This window comes from Bufo gargarizans, chromosome 3 (assembly GCF_014858855.1).
Source record: "Bufo gargarizans isolate SCDJY-AF-19 chromosome 3, ASM1485885v1, whole genome shotgun sequence".
In the NCBI taxonomy this organism is placed as follows: Eukaryota; Metazoa; Chordata; class Amphibia; order Anura; family Bufonidae; genus Bufo; species Bufo gargarizans.
In genome coordinates this window covers 127,391,555-127,409,194 of record NC_058082.1, presented here as the reverse complement: position 1 = coordinate 127,409,194, position 17,640 = coordinate 127,391,555, and the positions used below count along the sequence as shown (strand labels likewise).

The following is a 17,640-nucleotide window of genomic DNA, read 5'->3' as shown; positions in this document are numbered from 1 at the left end:
TGAACAAATCGAATTGTCTTAGAGCCCCCTGTAGCCAGTGAGCGTGATTGCTTTTCTGGGCTTATTAGCCCATAATGGAGACAATCGTGTTGGCGATTGTGCCTTTCAAAAACAGAAATCTGCCCTTTGGATCGGATAAGCTGGATAACAACATAAAGCGGACCGATTTTTTGGAAGGCAATAGAGACTCCTCTAATCTTAAAAGTGGTGTGGAATGGATGGAACCATTGTGAGGAGCTAGTGCGTGTGAGTGCAGGAATTTTACCTACTTTGAAGTACAAACCGGATTCCAAAAAAGTTGGGACACTATACAAATCGTGAATAAATACTGAATGCAATGATGTGGAGGTGCCAACTTCTAATATTTTATTCAGAATCACGGAACAAAAGATTAAACTGAGAAAATGTACCATTTTAAGGGAAAAATATGTTGAATCAGAATTTCATGGTGTCAACAAATCCCCAAAAAGTTGGGACAAGGCCATTTTCAACACTGTGTGGCATCTCCCCTTCTTCTTACAACACTCAACAGATGTCTGGACCAGTTTCTCAAGTTTAGAAATAGGAATGCTCTCCCATTCTTGTCTAATACAGGCCTCTAACTGTTCAATCGTCTTGGGCCTTCTTTGTTGCACCTTCCTCTTTATGATGCGTCAAATGTTCTCTATAGGTGAAAGATCTGGACTGCAGACTGGCCATTTCAGTACCCGGATCCTTCTTCTACGCAGCCTAGATGTTGTGATTGATGCAGAATGTGGTCTGGCATTATCTTGTTGAAAAATGCAGGGTCTTCCCTGAAAGAGATGACGTCTGGATGGGAGCATATGTTGTTCTAGAACCTGAATATATTTTTCTGCATTTATGGTGCCTTTCCAGACATGCAAGCTGCCCATACCACACGCACTCATGCAACCCCCTACCATCAGAGATGCAGGCTTCTGAACTGAGCATTGATAACAACTTGGGTTGTCCTTGTCCTCTTTGGTCCGGATGACATGGCGTCCCAGATTTCCAAAAAGAACTTCGAATCGTGACTCGTCTGACCACAGAACAGTCTTCCATTTTGCCACACTCCATTTTAAATGATCCCTGGCCCAGTGAAAACGCCTGAGCTTGTGGATCTTGCTTAGAAATGGCTTCTTCTTTGCACTATAGAGTTTCAGCTGGCAACGGCGGATGGCACGGTGGATTGTGTTCACTGACAATGGTTTCTGGAAGTATTCCTGAGCCCATTCTGTGATTTCCTTTACAGTAGCATTCCTGTTTGTGGTGCAGTGTTGTTTAAGGGCCCCGGAGATCACGGGCATCCAGTATGGTTTTACGGCCTTGACCCTTACGCACAGAGATTGTTCCAGATTCTCTGAATCATCGGATGATGTTATGCACAGTTGATGATGATAGATGTAAAGTCTTTGCAATTTTTTGCTGGGTAACACCTTTCTGATATTGCTCCACTATCTTTCTGCGCAACATTGTGGGAATTGGTGATTCTCTACCCATCTTGGCTTCTGAGAGACACTGACACTCTGAGAAGCTCTTTTTATACCCAATCATGTTGCCAATTGACCTAATTAGTGTTAATTGGTCTTCCAGCTCCATGTTATGCTCAAATTTACTTTTTCCAGCCTCTTATTGCTACTTGTCCCAACTTTTTGGGGATTTGTTGACACAGTGAAATTTTGAATCAACGTATTTTTCCTTTAAAATGATACATTTACTCGGATTAAACGTTTGATCTGTCATCTATGTTCTATTACAAATAAAATATTGACATTTGCCATCTCCACATCATTGCATTCAGTTTTTATTCACAATTTGTATAGTGTCCCAACTTTTTTGGAATCCGGTTTGTAAGTCTCTTGGAGGATCGCAACGTCCGCATGTACGGACCGTAGGTGTTAAAAGACCCTGGACCTCTTCGCTGAACATTTCACGTGACCACTTGAACAGTAGTCATGAGAAATGGAAATGGGTAGACAACGTAAACTAAGTAAATACAGAAACAATACAAAATAATCCTATGGCTATATCCTATCCTATATATCCTGAGGAGCTAGAAAGGAAAGTGTGTGTGTGTGTGAGGGGGGAGGGGGGGTTAAGGGAGGAGGAAAGGGGCACGGACCGACTCCCCTCAAAGGGTGCGGGTTGGGAAGAACAGGTCCCCCCCTCGCCGACCCCCGGCACTAAAAGATCACACAAGCACAAGAAAGAAAGAAAAAAACAGTTCCTTTCTGGTTTGCGGAGAGAAATATAGGATTTTCGTAAACGGCTTGAGACATTTGCGCTTGTTAAGGGTCATAGGGGATAAGTCCTGATAGAATGATATAGCGTGCATGTAATATTTTCCGAATCTCTAGCTGCCTTTAAAATAAGTTTGCGATGTTGGAAATTTTAAGTCTTGCAAATGATTTTCCTGGGAGGGTCTCCCTTTCTCGGTTTCTGGCGAAGTGCTCTGTGGGCTCTTTCAAAAACCAGATGAGGGGCCTCTTCTTCTGGAAGCAAGGATCTCAGGATATCATAAACAGTGTCCATTAGAGAAGAGGGTGGGATGGTTTCAGGGATGCCGCGGATCCGTAAATTGTTCCACCTATTCCTGTTTTCCTGATCCTCCAGGTGAGAGACAAGGGCATTGAGATGGGAGTGACATGAGTGAAGAGTGGCTGTTGTGGCTTCCCCAAACGTGACTATAGAGTTGTTCCACTCTAAGACCAATATTACGGACGTCGTGCTTGATCTCTCTGTTTCAATTATTCGCTGAATTGCGTATTGAGAGATTGATAGGATCTGATCTGCCTCCTAAAGTTCCTCTCTCTTGGGTTCTTCTGGGGTGGGATTATCTATGTGTTCACTCCCAGGTGGAGGCGATGTCTTATCTTTAGAAGGTGCTGAGGAAGGGGCTACCCCTTTCTTCCAGAATTTCTCTATCTCAGACTGTTTGCCTACTTTAACCATAGCGAGAACCCAGGCGATGGGAGTCCAGGTTTAGGATGAGAAGGGCTGCTTTTGTACAGTGTTTCACATATTTGCATGATGCACATGGAACAGGGCGATCTCCCCTTCGGGTGACAGAGATACTATTTAGCCTGCATATTGCTTCTTGACTTGGAAAAATTTGGCCAAAGACCCTAAAGAGTAGTGATGGACGAACATCTGCCGGGATGGTTCGCGAACCGCAAGTTCGCGGCGGGTCCTATTCATTTTAATGGCAGGCGAACCTGAAAAACCTTCAGCTCATATTTGCAGCCAAGAAATATTTACTAGAAGTGCACAAATAGTCCCACAACATGGACAGTGACATACTAGATGTATTATTCGAATTTGCGATCTCCATACATTTTTTTTTTAAATGCGAAATATCGGCAATATAATTTTCGCGTACTCGCATGCGCAAATGCACTATACAGTACCCAAATGCACTATAAAGAAAGTATATTGGTATATAACACCCTGTTTCAATAAGTTTTTATTCACGATTTGTATAGTGTCCCAACTTTTTGGGAATCCGGTTTGTAAGTCTCTTGGAGGATCGCAACGTCCGCATGTACAGACCGTAGGTGTTGAAAGACCCTGGACCTCTTCGCTGGACATTTCACGTGACCACTTGAACAGTAGTCATGAGAAATGGAAATGGGTAGACAACGTAAACTAAGTAAATACAGAAACAATACAAAATAATCCTATGGCTATATCCTATCCTATATATCCTGAGGAGCTAGAAATGAAAGTGTGTGTGTGTGTGTGAGGGGGGGTTAAGGGAGGAGGAAAGGGGCACGGACCGACTCCCCTCAAAGGGTGCGGGTTGGGAAGAACAGGTCCCCCCCTCGCTGACCCCCGACACTAAAAGATCACACAAGCACAAGAAAGAAAGAAAAAAACTGTTCCTTTCTGGTTTGCGGAGAGAAATATTTAGAACAAGATGGTGTTACCTAAGCATAGAGCCTCCCTTGGTTTAGGCTGAAGATCAGAGAGAAGATAGTCCTCATTGTAGACTGCAGATCTCTTTGTTGAAGCGGACCCCCTCACGGTCTGCCACGGCGAGATCTCGGGAAGCCGGGGAAGGTTCAAGACATCTGAGAATTGGAACCAAGAGGGAATAGTGGAGGCATCCAGCTTCAGATCCGAACAGGTGGGAGGAAGATCTTCCTGATAGCGGATAACCTTCAGCGAACCATTAAAGGTGAAGGAGAGGCCTAATGGAAACAGCCACCGATAGGGGACTTTCTTCCTCCTTAGGATTTTCGTAAACGGCTTGAGACATTTGCGCTTGTTAAGGGTCATAGGGAATAAGTCCTGATAGAATGATATAGCGTGCATGTAATATTTTCCGAATCTCTAGCTGCCTTTAAAATAAGTTTGCGATATTGGAAATTTTAAGTCTTGCAAATGATTTTCCTGGGAGGGTCTCCCTTTCTCGGTTTCTGGCGAAGTGCTCTGTGGGCTCTTTCAAAAACCAGATGAGGGGCCTCTTCTTCTGGAAGCAAGGATCTCAGGATATCATAAACAGTGTCCATTAGAGAAGAGGGTGGGATAGTTTCAGGGATGCCGCGGATCCGTAAATTGTTCCACCTATTCCTGTTTTCCTGATCCTCCAGGTGAGAGACAAGGGCATTGAGATGGGAGTGACATGAGTGAAGAGTGGCTGTTGTGGCTTCCCCAAACGTGACTATAGAGTTGTTCCACTCTAAGACCAATATTACGGACGTCGTGCTTGATCTCTCTGTTTCAATTATTCGCTGCATTGCGGATTGAGAGATTGATAGGATCTGATCTGCCTCCTAAAGTTCCTCTCTCTTGGGTTCTTCTGGGGTGGGATTATCTATGTGTTCACTCCCAGGTGGAGGTGATGTCTTATCTTTAGAAGGTGCTGAGGAAGGGGCTACCCCTTTCTTCCAGAATTTCTCTATCTCAGACTGTTTGCCTACTTTAACCATAGCGAGAACCCAGGCGATGGGAGTCCAGGTTTAGGGTGAGAAGGGCTGCTTTTGTACAGTGTTTCACATATTTGCATGATGCACATGGAACAGGGCGATCTCCCCTTCGGGTGACAGAGATACTATTTAGCCTGCATATTGCTTCTTGACTTGGAAAAATTTGGCCAAAGACCCTAAAGAGTAGTGATGGACGAACATCTGCCGGGATGGTTCGCGAACCGCAAGTTCGCGGCGGGTCCTATTCATTTTAATGGCAGGCGAACCTGAAAAACCTTCAGCTCATATTTGCAGCCAAGAAATAATTACTAGAAGTGCACAAATAGTCCCACAACATGGACAGTGACATACCAGATGTATTATTCGAATTTGCGATCTCCATACATTTTTTTTTTCAATGCGAAATATCGGCAATATAATTTTCGCGTACTCGCATGCGCAAATGCACTATACAGTACCCAAATGCACTATAAAGAAAGTATATTGGTATATAACACCCCGTTTCAATCAGTTTTTTGGGGGAACGACTGGTATATCACACCAGTAGAAATGATTTGTTCCAATAAAGCTTGTACCTCTATATACCTGCAGTATCACAGCAGAACCGCACACAACTGCCGCACAATAGAAATGCACTATAATATACTTTCTAACATAGAAAGTATATTATAACATTGTACACGGAAGGCATTCCATTAGAATATACATGAAGATAAAATGTAACCTTTAATAATGTTACTATGAGGGTCCATTCACACGTCCGTAAGTGTTTTGCGGATCCGCAAAACACGGACACCGGCAATGTGCATTCCACAATTTGTGGACCGCACATCGCCAGCACTATAACAGAAATGCCTAATCTTGTCTGCAATTGTGGACAAGAATAGGACATGTTCTATTTTTTGTGGAAACGGAAGCACAGATGCGGAAGTGCGGATCCGCAAATGCGGATGCGGACAGCACATTTAGGCCCCATTGAAAATGAATGGGTCTGCACCCGTTCCGCAAAATTTCGGAATGGATGCAGACCCATTTTGCAGAGGTGTGAATGGAAAAGATATCCCTCAAAATGAAAATAAATTTAATGATTAAAGTTAAGCAAAAAGGATAGATGTGGTAGGCAATAACCAGTGCTCGGCGGCACCAAATCAGAAACCATATGTCCTACCACAATCCGGGGGGTCCCAGTGCACATCGATGAATCCAGGAGGGAAAGCAAAAAAACATCCATCCCTGGGCTAGATGATGATGTGGTATTGAAGGACAGGGTGGGCAAAGAACTGTCCCTGATATTGCCCTACAGGGGGGTGCTATGCTGGCCCTGATAGCCTAACCACAGACCACCCGCCCTGATAAGAGCAACTTCGTCCGGAACCTTACCCTATAAAAAAAAATGGCCCTAGTAAGCCCCTAGCCCCTAGGCCCCTGACTTCCAGGTGATCACTATATAGATCTATGTGTTTTTGACTCATTATAAAAGTACAGTGGAATGCGAAAGTTTGGGCAACCTTGTTAATCGTTATGATTTTCCTGTATAAATCGTTGGTTGTTATGATAAAAAATGTCAGTTAAATATATCATATAAGAGACACACACAGTGATATTTGAGAAGTGAAATGAAGTTTATTGGATTTACAGAAAGTGTGCTATAATTGTTTAAACAAAATTAGGCAGGTGCATAAATTTGGGCACCACAAAAAAAGAAATGTAATCAATATTTAGTAGATCCTCCTTTTGCAGAAATTACAGCCTCTAAACGCTTCCTGTAGGTTCCAATGAGAGTCTGGATTCTGGTTGAAGGTATTTTGGACCATTCCTCTTTACAAAACATCTTTAGTTTATTCAGGTTTGATGGCTTCCAAGCATGGACAGCTCTCTTTAAGTCACACCACAGATTTTCAATTATATTCAGGTCTGGGGACTGCGATGGCCATTCCAGAATGTTGTACTTGTTCCTCTGCATACATGCCTTAGTGGATTTTGAGCAGTGTTTAGGGTCGTTGTCTTGTTGAAAGATCCAGCCCCCGCGCAGCTTCAGCTTTGTCACTGATTCCTGGACATTGGTCTCAAGAATCTGCTCATACTGAGTGAAATCCAGGCGTCCCTCAACTTTGATAAGATTCCCAGTCCCTGCACTGGCCACACAGCCCCACAGCATGATGGAACCACCACAATATTTTACTGTAGGTAGCAGGTGTTTTTCTTGGAATGCTGTGTTCTTTTTCCTCCATGCATAACGTCCCTTGTTATGGCCAAATAACTCAATTTTAGTTTCATCAGTCCACAGCACCTTATTCCAAAATGATACAATCAAAGGTAGTCAGACGCACAGGTTTGTGTGACCACCAGCCGGGGTGCCCACAGTCGAGTAGTATCACCCCGCTACTCAGAAAAGTGTAACAGCAGTATATAAAAGACTGGGCACACCTCAAGATATTAAGCCACTAACTTTAATTAATTAAGACAGTTCAAAATAATACCATTAGAGTAACAATCATAAAACAGTATCTATAAAATACGTAATAAATTATTGTGACGGTGCAATTGTATTAAATACACTAAAAACGCTAGTGGTCCTGATGGGTAGCAGATATGTTTATACAACAGCTGGATATATGTGCGCAGCAGCTCAAATGACTTGCGTAATTTCGTCCCAAATAGCAGAGATAGTCAATCACTTATAGTGGAAACAATGTCCTTAAAAAATAGCGTCCTTAAAAAATGTTGCTTTCTGTTCCGATGCTGTGCTGCTATTTTTTAAGGACATTGTTTCCACTATAAGTGATTGACTATCTCTGCTATTTGGGACAAAATTACGCAAGTCATTTGAGCTGCTGCGCACATATATTCAGCTGTTGTATAAACATATCTCTACCCATCAGGACCACTAGCGGTTTTAGTGTATTTAATACGATTGCACCGTCACAATAATTTATTACGTATTTTATATATACTGTTTTATGATTGTTACTCTAATGGTATTATTTTGAACTGTCTTAATTAATTAAAGTTAGTGGCTTAATATCTTGAGGTGTGCCCAGTCTTTTATATACTGCTTATTCCAAAATGAAGCTGACTTGTCCAAATGTGCTTTAGCCCACCTCAAGCGGCACTTTTTGTGCTGTGGGCGGAGAAAAAGCTTCCTCTGCATCCCTCTCGCATACAGCATCTCCTTGTGTAAAGTGCGCCGAATGGTTGAACGATGCACAGTGACTCCATCTGCAGCAAGATGATGTTGTAGGTCTTTGGTGCTGGTCTGTGGGTTGACTCTGACTGTTCTCACCATTCGTCGCTTCTGTCTAGCCGAGATTTTTCTTGGTCTGCCACTTCGAGCCTTAACTTGAACTGAACCTGTGGTCTTCCATTTCCTCACTATGTTCCTAACTGTGGAAACAGACAGCTGAAATCTCTGAGACAGCTTTCTGTATCCTTCCCCTAAACCATGATGGTGAACAATCTTTGTCTTCAGGTCGTTTGAGAGTTGTTTTGAGACCCCCATGTTGCTACTCTTCAGAGAAAATTAAAAGAGGAGGGAAACTTACAGTTGACCCCCTTAAATACTCTTTCTCATAATTGGATTTACCTGTGTATGTAGGTCAGGGGTCACTGAGCTTACCAAGCCAATTTGAGTTCCAATAATTAGTTCTAAAGGTTTTGGAATCAATAAAATGACAACAGTGCCCAAATGTATAGCACACTTTCTGTAAATCCAATAAACTTCATTTCACTTATCAAATATCACTGTGTGTGTCTCCTATATGATATATTTTACTGACATTTTTTATTGTAACAACCAACGATTTATACAGGAAAATCATGACGATTAACAAGGTTGCCCAAACTTTCGCATCCCACTGTATATTATAGGTATATCTCACCCCTCTGTGTATCACACATATCGATAGCACACCTATACTAGTGCTTAGCCTAGCCTATTAGCTAGCATTTGGTGTCCCTAACAGCCTGTCCCTGCTCCACACAGCAACCTCTCCCTACACTGGCAAAACACTGAATGTAAAATGGAGGCCAGATCAGATTTATTTATAAGGTAGGGGGTATGTCCAAGTGCTGAAATGTCTCAATTGGCTGTTCGCATGTTCGGCGAATCGCGAACACGCAAAGTTTGCCGTAAAAAGGCCTTGTGAACCGCAAGGCCATCTCTACTAAAGAGCTAGTGCTGTTGTGCAGATATATATGGAGGGTTTGCCCGGGGCGAACAGGTAAAAATTAGAGCGAGGCTCTTTCACAGGTAGGGGGTGGATCCTCAAAGATTGCGGCAGAGGGCTGGTGACCAGAAGTAAAGGACTGGAGAAATGGTCTAGATGGGACCCTGGAACCTGTCAGGGAGCACTTTCCAGACTAGGGCTCCTGGGAGATGGGGACTAGTGCCAGTAATATGATGCCAACTAGCGCTAGGACTATTGAGGTGCAGTGAGTGTTTTTACTTCAGCAGGAGGCTCCGGTTGAGGTGTGTTGGCGAGAGGGACCCAGTGCAAGGGTCTAGTGTATGCTCTACCAGGTTAAGTCTGTGAGCGGAGGCCGTGGGTGCGGTTAGGTAATGGCGGGTGGGGGAGCACTTGCCTGGAGGTGAATGACGCCGGGGCAATCTGCGTAGGGTCTGCCACATCGGGCTCCCCCGAAGGTCACCACACCGCTTGCTGGTCCCAAGTTTGAGTAGAGGAGTTCCTGCCTCTGAAGTGGTTTCTCCCTCGGCGCTGAAGCCCGAAATTGAGGCCGAGGACTTGTAGGCCAGACCAGGCCCAGTCCAGATCTGAAGGGCCCAGACGGACGAGAGAGGGGTCCCCACATGGATAACAAGAAGGGGAGTTCAACTGAGGCTAGACTGAGCCTGCTAATGGGGAAGGATTAGCCAGATGGCTTTTGATGTTAGCTGGATGCGGAGAGGTGCCAGAGAAGCCGTCTGCTCTGCTTCGGAGCGAAGCGACTTTGGATCTAGGATCCGACGCTCGCTTCGCTCATCACTACTCAAAACGGTAACTGGAATGTACAGGTCAGTATCATTAGTTTGTTGTAAGTGAACTTAATGGAAGACGACCAAGGAGGAAATCATGAAAAAACAAGACTGGAATTTGCCAAAATGCTTATTGACAAGCCACATAACTTCTGGGAGAAAACTGGACGCAAAAATGAAGCATACAAACAAAAGAACATTGTACTTACTGTGAAACATGGAGGAGGCTTGGTTATGTTTTGGGGCTGCTTTGCTGCATCTAGCACAGGGTGTCTTGAATCTGTCCTGGATACAATAAAATCTCAAAACTGTCAAGGCATTCTGGAGCCCAATGTCAGAAAGCTTGGCCCCCCAACAGGATAATGACTCAAACACACCTAGCTAAAAACAAGAGTGACTAAGAGGAAAGCTTTGGACTATTCTGAAGTGGCCTTCTGATCTAAATCCTATTGAACATCTGTGCAGGGAGGTGAAACGTGCAGTCTGGAGAAGGCACCCTTCAAACATGAGACAGCTGGAGTGGGCCAAAATACCTGTGAACATGTGGAGAAGTCTCATTGAGATTTACAGAAATCACTTGTTTGTAGTGATTGCCTCAAAAGGTTGTGCAACAAAATTAAGGCTACTATCATTTATGTCCAGGCCAGCTTCATTAGTTTGTTTCATAAATTATTCTGTTGAACCACAAATCAGAAACAATGTCAGTAAATGTTTTATTTATTATTACTTTTGTCTGTTTCAAGATATCTCAGTGACCATTGTGGGGTTTTCTTTCTTTAATGTAAAGGTACCAACAAATTTGTCTGTGTGTGTGTATAATTATTCATACCACTGCCCATAATTATTCATACCACTGGCAAATTTTGACTTAAAGTTACTTTTATTCAACCAGCAAGTAATTTTTTGACGGGAAATGACATAGGTGTCTCCCAAAAGATAATAAGACGATGTACAAGAGGCATTATTGTGCTTTTATTTACATTTGAGCAAAAAGTGTCCAGTCCAAAATTATTCATACCCTTCTCAATAATCAATAGAAAAAGCCTTTATTTGCTATTACAGCAATCAAACGCTTTCTATAATTGCAGACCAGCTTTTTGCATGTCTCCACAGGTATTTTTGCCCATTCATCTTTAGCAATGAGCTCCAAATCTTTCAGGTTGGATGGTCTTCTTGCCACCACCCTGATCTTTAGCTCCCTCCACAGATTCTGAATTGAATTCAAGTCTGGACTCTGGCTGGGCCATTCCAAAACATTAATGTTGTTGTCTGCTAGCCATTTCTTCACCACTTTTGCTGTGTCTTTTGGGTCATTGTCATGCTGAAATTTCCACTGGTGCCCAATGCCAAGTTTCTCTGCAGACTGCCTGATGTTGTCATTGAGAATCCTCATGTATTGTTCTTTTTTCATGGTGCCGTTTACTGTGATTAGGTTCCCTGGTCCATTGGCTGAAAAACACCCCCAAAGCATTAGGTTCCGACCCCCTTGTTTGACAGTGTGGATGGTGTTCTTTCTCCTTTTTTACACCAAATGAAGTAAACTTCATTGTGACCAAACAATTAAATTTTTGTTTCATCTGACCATAACACAGAAGACCAGAAGTCTTCTTTTTTGTCCATATGAGCATTTGCAAAGGCCAAGCAAGCTTTTGTGTGCCTTATCTGGAGAAGTGGTGTCCTCCTTGGTCTGCATTGTGCAGTGTCCGTTGGATTGTATGCCTTGAGACATTGCCACCAGCAGAGGGCAGATTCACCAGGATGGCCTTGGTGGTGATCCTTGGATTTGTTTTCACCTCTCTAACTATGCTCCTGGCCAGCACAGGTGTCTTTTTTGGCTTCCGACCATGTCCTCTGAGATTTTCCACAGTGCGGAACATCCTGTATTTTTTGCTCAAATGTACATAAAAGCTGAGAAATGTATTTTTTTTTTTTTTTTTACAATAATGCCTCTTGTACATCGTCTTATTATCTTTTTGGAGACACCTATGTCACTTGCTGGTTAAATAAAAGTAATTTTAAGTCAAAATTTGCCAGGGGTATGAATAATTATGGGCAGCACTGTATATATATATATATATATATATATATATATATATATTACACGTTTTAAATTTTTTAGCATATAATCTCCACACCTCTTTTTCAGCCCACCCACCCATCCCCCACGACACACGCACCTGAATTTTCCCACGCTTTTTAGATTGGTAGATCTATACAAAAGCTGCTTTTTACTTAACTTTACTGTGAAGGAGCAGAGCAGGTCCTATAATAATAATCATAATAATAATTAAATAGATTAGGAATTAGGTTAATTTGATTTGAGGTCTTTGCATGGATATATTTCAGTGTGTTTTCAGTATTTTAATTATACATGCACAGCCAATAACAAATAACCTATAGTTCCCAGAGAATGCAGTTAATAGTAGTTTATCAATCTATTATGGCTTAGATACATAAATATAAAAAATACTGGTATTTTAACTATTAATGTGGTGATGCAACAGTTCTTGTTATTGTGTCCTTCAAAAACAAAAGTACGCAGACAGAAAGCAGGTCAAAAGGAATCCAAAGTTAAATATTCTGGACTCTCCTGCTTTCCTCTTTGAAGTGAAGAAGCCCCCAGTGAGATGCTCAGGGGAGTGCTAAAATTTTATGTGAACACTCCTTTAGAATAATTGGAGACCACGGGTATATACACTAACATTGATTTACTTTTTTTTTTTTTAAGGAGACAGTGCCATAGTGCACTTGAGATCTTGGAATCATAAAGAAGGTTGGGCCAATATACAAAATATGAGCTACAACAATGGAACATTGAAAGTCCTGCAAGATGGATTTTATTTTGTGTATGCTAATATTTGCTTTAGAAATCATAAGATGGCGCAGAAGCTCCCAGAGAAGACTTTGCAGCTCATGCTTTATGTATGTAAATCAAATAAGAGTGGACTACCTCCTGAATACTTACTGAAGGGTGGGAGCACTGCAATGTGGTCTAATGATTCAGTGTACAACTTCTACTCTGTCTACCAAGGAGGTATTTTCAGATTGCTTGCTGGAGAGGAAATATTTATCAAGGCTTCAAATGCGGCACTATTGGACCCCGCACAAGAAGCAACCTATTTTGGAGCCTTCAAGGTCCTTGATATTCACCTGTAATGTTTTTGTCTTTATTGGCAGCTGGTTAATCTTAATGTTTTTACCTACAGTGTTTGACATTTTTGGCATCCAGGTACTGTAAACCCGTGTTGTTTTTTAAATATGTGTCGTTATTACTTGTGTATATCATACAGTGCCTTATTTATATATCACCTAGTTGAGTACAATGTCATAAACATTTAATACTTCCAGGAGCAATATAAGAACACAGGTGATTCTTTTTCATGCTGGCATGACATGCATCTTTATTATTTAATTTTTCTTTACTAGGTGTCTACAGTGTTTATCCAGTAGAGTCTTGTGTTGCTGAATTCATCATGTTTTATCTACTAATATAAATTATGTAATTTTATTTTATTCGTAATGCCTCTATATAATGGGTACCAGGAATGAATGACTTTAGCAATATACATATTACTTAGTAACACTGTTTCAGTGGCTATGTCTTTTGTTTCTCACGCTGTGCCTTATCATGGCTTTCTATGGTCAATAGTAAAATATTTTAGGTTGGTGCTAGAAGAAAGAGGGGGTTACATCCTAGGTTAACGATAAAAATAAAAATAAATTGTTGAACTAGCTACAGTACCTGAGAGAATCAAGAACTAGATCAAATTGTCCATACGCCAAAAATACTATTTTTTATAGTATAAAAACAGCAATAAAAGGACTTTTACTTACCTGTATGTATCCACTTCAGAGTTGTGTAAGTGCATATTCTGATTCACAGTGCCTTGAAAAAGTATTCATACCCCTTGAACTTTTTGACGTTACACCCACAAATTTAAATGTATTTTTTTGGGTACAAGACTAACACAAAGTAGCAAGTATATGTGGAGGGAAAAGAAAATGTGTGGCGTGCATTCAGCCCCTGAGTCAATACTTTGTAGGACCACCTTTCCTGCAATTACAGCTTCAAGTCTTTTGAGGTATGTCTCCACCAGCTTTTCACATCTAGAGGCTGAAGTTTTTGCCCATTCTCCTTTGCAAAATAGCTCAAGCGCAGTCAGATTGGATGGACAACGTCTGTGAATGGCAATTTTCAAGTCTTGCCTTAGAATCTCAATGAGATTTAGGTCTGGATTTTGACTAGGCCATTCTAACACATGAATAGGCTTTGATCTAAACCGTTCATTGTAGCTCTGGCTGTATGTTTAGGGTCGTTGTCCTGCCGGAAGGTGAACCTCCGCTCAAGTCTCAAGTCTTTTGCAGCCTCTACCAGGTTTTCCTCTAGAAATGCCTTCCAACAATTTTCTCATCAACATTTAGGTTTGTGGGTTTAACATGAAACAATGTGGAAAAGGGGTATGAATACTTTTTAAGGCACTGTACATACAGAACATGTGTTTTTTTGGGGGGATAATATTGATCAGTGGCATACATAGAGAATAAGCAAAGATAACATTAGGATCTTTCAGGTGCTGCTTAAAGGGAGTCTGTCAGCTCCAAAACACCACACGAACTAGATTAACAGGTGTATAGTGTATGTGGTGCTAAATCCTATTATGTCATTTTTCTCTTTACTCTCGCTTGCATTCTGACTCTGTGCAGCAACAGACCATTAGTAAAAAAGGCTCTGCTTGGTATTGCAGCTCAGCCCCATTCACTTAAAGGAAACCTGTCATGTGGGTATTTGATTATAATATAACTCATTATATACAATCATTAACTATTAAAAAGTACCTTAGATTTATTCACTTACTGGTGTGACAGATGGTTAGCCTCATAATATACTCACAAAGATGCCACATGCCACTTGCTAATGAGCTGATTTGAGTCCAGCGTGACGCCTAACTTTGATATGATTCCATCGTTTTTTCTATTCAGTGCTGTAGCCACTCCCCTATTCACTTGTTCAGAATCTCAAAATCCCGCGCATGCGCGCTGTCTGACCAGTGTATTGACGCACATACATAGCTGAAAGTAAACTGGGCATGCGATGGCTCATCCTCACTTGCAGTAGACCAGTACAAACAGGAGTTATTTGGCGGGCAGAGTGTACATCTCGGGTAAGCGTTCTCCTGCTTGACTTGTACTGTGCAGTGAGCGGGCAGCAGCTAGCCTCATTGCTCACACAGACTCTCCCTGCTGCCCCACACTTTATTTGGTTTTGCATTTAGAACATCCGGAAGAGGTCTGTACATACATGTGACATTGCACGCTGCCATCCCTGCAGTCCTATCTCACTATCATAGTGAGAGCGCATCAGGGCCGGCAGCTTGCGATGTCACATGTATGTACAGAGCTCTTCCCAATGTTCTAAATGCAAAACCAAAAAAGTGTGGGGCAGCAGGGAGAGTCTGTGTGAACAGTGAGGCTGGCTGCTGCCTGCCCACTGCACAGTACAAGTCAAGCAGGAGAATGTTTACCCGAGATGTACACTCTGCCTGCTAAATAACTCCTGCTTGTACTGGTCCACCGCAAGTGAGGATGAACCGACGCATGCCCAGTATACTTTCAGCTATGAATGTGCGTCATCACACTAATCAGACATGCGCGGAATTTGAGATGAAAATTCATAGCCAGAAATAAAATAAAAAAGAGCTGTAGATGATAAAAGGGGCGTGGTTTATTACGTCATTCATTTTTTTAAATAATTGTCGGGAAAATGAATAACAGGGAATGCAAAGGTACTATATTACTAAGGTAAAAAAAGGGGGAGGAATATACTATTGAAATTAGTAATTATAACAAGGGCTAGTTTGTTCATGGGGTGAGCTGCGCCTAGACCATGTGACCAATGAACGTCATGTCACTGACCTAGGGAAAGCTGGAGAAGACCATGGCGCTCATAGGAGCGCCGCACCTTCTCAAACAGCTGATTGGCGGGTCCTGGGTGTTGGACCCCCTACCAATCAGATACTGATTGTCTGTTAAAAGGTCTCTCTCAGAAAACTCCTTTAAGTACATATTTTTACTTAATTTGCTAACACTCCAGCACATGTGGGGATCACATCCCTGTGCAGCTTCTTACCACCTGGAACGAGTCCCCTTTTTCCAGGAACCTCACATCAGCTGTAACCTATGCCACAGATGTAATAAAATGAATTATGTAGCTCTGTTATGCTTTCTTCTATATAGTTTCAACCATAAATTCTTTAAAGAGAATATCTAAGAGCATTACAGCAGTATTTAATAATAGTCACAATACACTTTGTCCTCTGTGTCGTATGAAGTGACATTTGCTCTTTTCAGCTTTACTTGATAAACTTTTTTTGCGTGGGGGAGTTTTGACAGGAAGAGCTTTTTCTCTTTGAATTCTTACTGAAAATGTGTTTAGGGTAGATATCTTGCAGAACTTCTTACAGTATGCCTGAATCCCACCATGTATAATCTAAGAAATAAATGAATCCTCATTTCTTCAAATATCTTATTTAAGGAATCCAACCTTTGTATTAAGTTAAAGAGTTTTTTTCTTATGGTTTTAAGACTCCCCCCCCCCCCCACACACCCACCCTCACACCCACCCACCTCAAAAGTAAGCTAATTACACAATGTCCCCATTAAAGGGCTTCTGTCACCCCATTAAACCGTTTTTTTTTTTCTTTACTAATAATCCCTACACTGCGATCTCATTATACATAAGCTAATTAATGATTTTCGTTCAGTAGAATTTGTTAAAAATCGATTTTTGAAATATGTAAATTACCTTGCTACCAGCAAGTAGGGCGGCTACTTGCTGGTAGCAGCCGCATCCTCCGATGGTAATGACGCCCCCTCTGCTTGTTGATTGACAGATCCCGTCCGCTGGCCCTTTCTCTGCTGGCCCTGCCTGTTTTGATTAAATATCTGGCGCCTGCGCCGCAGCCGTACCTCTCTTCAATCTGCGCAGGCGCACTGAGAGGTGGTCACTCGCTCGGCCGCTCCATCCTCAATGCGCCTGCGCCGATGACGTCACATCTACACCCGACGCAGGCGCATTGAGGAGCGAGCGGCCGCCTCTCAGTGCCCCTGCGCAGATTGAAGAGAGGTACGGCCGCGGCGCAGGCGCCAGATATTGAATCAAAACAGGCAGGGCCAGCAGAGAAAGGGCCAGCGGACGGGATCTGTCAATCAACAAGCAGAGGGGGCGTCATTACCATCGGAGGATGCGGCTGCTACCAGCAAGTAGCCGCCCTACTTGCTGGTAGCAAGGTAATTTACATATTTCAAAAATCGATTTTTAACAAATTCTACTGAACGAAAATCATTAATTAGCTTATGTATGATGAGATCGCAGTGTAGGGATTATTAGTAAAGAAAAAAAAAAAAACGGTTTAATGGGGTGACAGAAGCCCTTTAAGTGACTAATCTGCAGGAGAGTCAGACAGCAACTAATAAATTCCCCTGCAGGAATACCATATGGGAATTAATTACACAGTGACCACTGAAATCAAAGGGCTTAACACACAAATGTGCCGCGCCTCCTGAGGTTATAAATAAGCGATTGCACTGTCATTTCAGTTAATTAATTCCATGGTCTGCTGGTGCCGATCAACAAACAGCAGCAAATGACTATATACAGTAGCTATGGCCGCCTTCTTGTCTTGGGGAAAAAAATCTGAGCCTTAGGCCTCATGCACATGACTGGGCCGTTTTTTGCGTTCC

The 17,640-nt window shown here is 42.2% G+C and overlaps 1 protein-coding gene across 1 annotated transcript in view; it reads left to right on the top strand.

Moving 5' to 3' along the window:
- Positions 1-14,967, top strand: part of TNFSF11 (TNF superfamily member 11) — a 63,280-nt gene extending 48,313 nt beyond the window's left edge. The window contains exon 5 of the mRNA XM_044286743.1: positions 12,629-14,967. Coding sequence (XP_044142678.1) covers positions 12,629-13,056 — 428 coding nt within the window. The 3' untranslated portion in view covers positions 13,057-14,967. The remainder of the gene's footprint in view (positions 1-12,628) is intronic.
- Positions 14,968-17,640: the final 2,673 nt, after the last annotated feature.